At 45.8% G+C, this 3,532-nt stretch overlaps 1 protein-coding gene across 1 annotated transcript; it reads right to left on the reverse strand.

The window, feature by feature from the left end:
- Positions 1-1,862: 1,862 nt before the first annotated feature.
- Positions 1,863-2,467, reverse strand: LOC105545149 (putative uncharacterized protein FLJ45256; the record flags this gene model as incomplete). The annotated part of the gene is given in 2 exon segments (XM_011987945.1): positions 1,863-1,997; positions 2,000-2,467. Coding segments are annotated over 2 exon segments (603 nt in total), but the record flags the coding sequence as incomplete, so codon positions are not given.
- Between the last annotated feature and the right edge of the window lie 1,065 nt (positions 2,468-3,532).

Consider the following 3,532-nt stretch of genomic DNA (forward strand, 5'->3'; position numbering starts at 1 on the left):
GCCCAGCTAATTCTTTGTATTTTTAGCAGAGACGGGGTTTCACTGTGTTAGCCAGGATGGTCTCGATCTCCTGACCTCATGATCCGCCCGCCTCAGCCTCCCAAAGTGCTGGGATTACAGGCGTGAGCCACTGCGCCCGGCCTCAGCTTTCTTTTTCTTAACCTTTTTCTGGTATGTCTTTTTAAAAATTATTCTTTCAATAGCTTTAGGGGTACAGGTGGTTTTTTGTTATGTGGATGAATTATATAGCGGTGAATTCTGAGATTTTAGTGCGCCTGTTAACGGAGGAGTGTACATTGCACCTAATGTGCAGTTTTTTACCCTTAGCCCCCTCCCACCCTTCCCCTTCTGAGTCTCTCAAGTTCATGGTATCACTGAATAAGGTATGTCTTTGCTTATACTTTTAATTTCAGTTTTCCTAAGAAACTGTATGGCATATTTTTTTGTTTTCAACCAAAGTCAGGTTTTGCCTTTTTTTTAACCTCACCTAGAAGTCTTTCTCTTTAAATTGCTTTGTTTTGTTTTGTTTTGTTTTGTTTTGTTTTGTTTGAGACAGAGTCTCACTCTGTCCCCAGTCTGGAGTGCAGTGGCGCCATCTCGGCTCACTGCAACCTCTACCTCCCAGGTTCAAGCGATTCTGCTGGCTCAGCCTCCCAAGTAGCTGGAATTACAGGCACCTGCCACTACGCCCAGCTAATTTTTGTATTTTTAGTAGAGACAGGGTTTCAACATGTTGGCCAGGGTGGTCTCGATCTCTTGACTTCCTGATCCGCCTGCCTCGGCCTCCCAAAGTGCTGGGATTACAGGTGTGAGCCACCTCACCTGGCCTACAACCTTATTCTTTACAGCATGATATTCTGTAGTGTAAATGTGTCACGCTTTACCATACTGTTATTGATGGTGCAATTAACTCATTAATGGAGCGAGTAATTAATGCCCAGTGTGGCAAGGAAACAGGGACATGATCATGTTTCTACAGTACTGGTAGAGTTTTTAACTGATACAGTCCCCAAAAGGTATAATCTATCAAAGATCTTAAAAACATATGTACTCTGTAGTCCTAGCTGCTTGGGAGGCTGAGGAAGGAAGACTCTTAGAGCCCAGGAATTCAAGGGTGCATTGAGCTATGATTGCACCACTGCACTCCAGCCTGGGCAATGGAGTGAGATACTGCCTCTAAAAACCAAGCAACCAACAAACAAAAATCTGTGCTTTTTAATTCAGAAATTCCATGTATAGAAATTTATCTTAAGATAATTATATGACTGGGCACGGTGGCTCATGCCCGTAGTCTCAGCAGCTTGGGAGGCTGAGGCGGGAGGATTACTGGAGTCCAGAAGTTCCAGAACAGCCTGGGCAACATGGTGAGACATCGTCTCTATAAAAAAAAAATACAAAAAATTCCCCGTCTCTATAAAAAGCACAGAAAGTTAGCCAGGCATGGTGGCGCACATCTGTGATCCCAGCTACACAGGAGGCTGAGACTGTGGAATCACTTGAGCGTGGGACGTCGAGGCTGCAGTGAGCCATAATCGTGCCACTGTACTCCAGCCTGGGTGTCAGAGCAAGACCGTCTCAGAAAAAAAAAAAAAAAAAGGATAATTAGATAATTATAGAAGAGCCTAATGATTACTCTGCAAGAATCATTTTGGGTGCCTTATTTGGAAAAGTAAAAATGTTGGAAATAACCCAAGTATCCAACATTAGGGGAAATGGTTTAGAAAATTACAAATCCATGCAGTGGAATCCACAGGGCCATTAGCAGTGCGAGCAGGTAGTGAAGGGAGGCCACACATAGGCATGCTGGCAGCTGTATTTTTCATCGTACTTTCTCTGGCCTCACAATATGTGGAAATGATTCTTCAATTCTGGCAATAGAGTAACTCCTCGTCCTGGTTCTGGTGAAGGCATGACAGCTGTGAGCATGCATGCATGTGCTGGTATATAGGCACACACATATACATGCTCAAACTCTTAAACAGGAGCTTCGGCAAACGTATGTAATAAGCTGGAGAAAGTCATTTTCACCAGCATCACCTCCATGAAGAGCACTGGGTTTATTTGAAAGAAATTTCTTGATGAATTGCTTAGAAGAGGATATGAGATCACAAATGATCTCAGTGTGTTCAGAACTGCCTTGCAAAAGGCAATCAGGGGCCTCTTTTAGTTTACTCCAGAGGAAGCAAGAAGAGAGAAGAGGGAGTGGGAAGATGTGTCGGGGAGTCCCCAAGACACGCTCAGGTTTGACGATTTGCTGCAAAGACTCGCGGAACTCAAAAAAGCCGTTGTATTCACAGTTACAGCTTAATAGAGTGGAAGGATATGGATTAAAAATCAGCAAAGGGGCCGGGCACGGTGGCTCATGCCTGGAATCCCAGCACTTTGGGAGGTCGAGGCCAGCAGCCTTGTCACTTGAGCTCAGGAGTTCGAGACCAGCCTGGCCAACATGGCAAAACTCCATCTCTACTAAAATACAAAAATTAGCCAGGCGTGGTGGCTGGCGCCTGTAATCCCAGCTCCTTGGGAGGCTGAAGCAGGAGAATCACTTGAACGTGGGAGGTGGAGGTTGCAGTGAGCCGAGATCCAGCCTCCGCACTCCAACTGTGGCGACAGAGCGAGACTCCATCTCAAGAATAGATAAATAGATAAATAAAATCAGCAAAGGAAAAAGGTGCTCAGGGCAGAATCCAGGCAGGAGCTTCCACCTGTACCCTCCTAGAGAGTCATGTGTGCAGTGCTTAATTCTCCCAGCAATGATGTGTGACAAGACACACAAAACATTGCCAACCAGGGAAACTCACCTGAGCCATAGTATCCATGGCTTTTATTGGGGATGAGTTACCCAGTATCCAGCCGCTCCAGAGGTCAGGCTGATACAGCATGACCCCGGCACCCACCATAAATCATGTTGTTAGCATCAACTATCTGGCATGGCCCAAGGCCCCAGATATACAGAAGTCTTCTTATCAGGCAGAATATTTTAAGCCGTTAGCAGTTATCTTACAGGAACAGGTGAAGGGCCAGTCCCTCCTCTGAGATGGGCAGGGTTTAACCATCCCAAGCCTCTTGAGTTAACCCTGTAGTGAACAGAAGAGAAGGGGAAATGAAGGTAAGGAGTCTGGGGGTGGTGGCTCACACCTATAATCCCAGCACTTTGGGAGGTGGAAGCGGAGGCGGGTGGATCACCTGAAGTCAGGAGTTCGAGACCAGCCTGGCCAACGTGGCGAAACCCCGTCTCTACTAAAAATACAAAAATTAGCTGAGCATGGTGGCGCTCACCTGTGATCCCAGCTATTCGGGAGGCTGAGGCAGGAGAATCCTTGCACCTTGGAGACAGAGATTGCAGTGAACTGAGATCATGCCACTGCACTCCAGTGTGGAGGACAGAGTGCAACCCTGTCTCCAAATAATAAAATTAAAAAATAAAGTAGGGAGATATCAGAAGACGCTTGTGTATAGGGTGCCTTGCAGTAATCCCCAAATCTCACACACACGCACCACAAAAAAAAAAAAAAAAAAAAAAAAAAAAAAA

The sequence above is a fragment of the Mandrillus leucophaeus genome, unplaced genomic scaffold, assembly GCF_000951045.1.
Source record: "Mandrillus leucophaeus isolate KB7577 unplaced genomic scaffold, Mleu.le_1.0 Scaffold32, whole genome shotgun sequence".
Lineage (NCBI taxonomy): Eukaryota > Metazoa > Chordata > Mammalia > Primates > Cercopithecidae > Mandrillus > Mandrillus leucophaeus.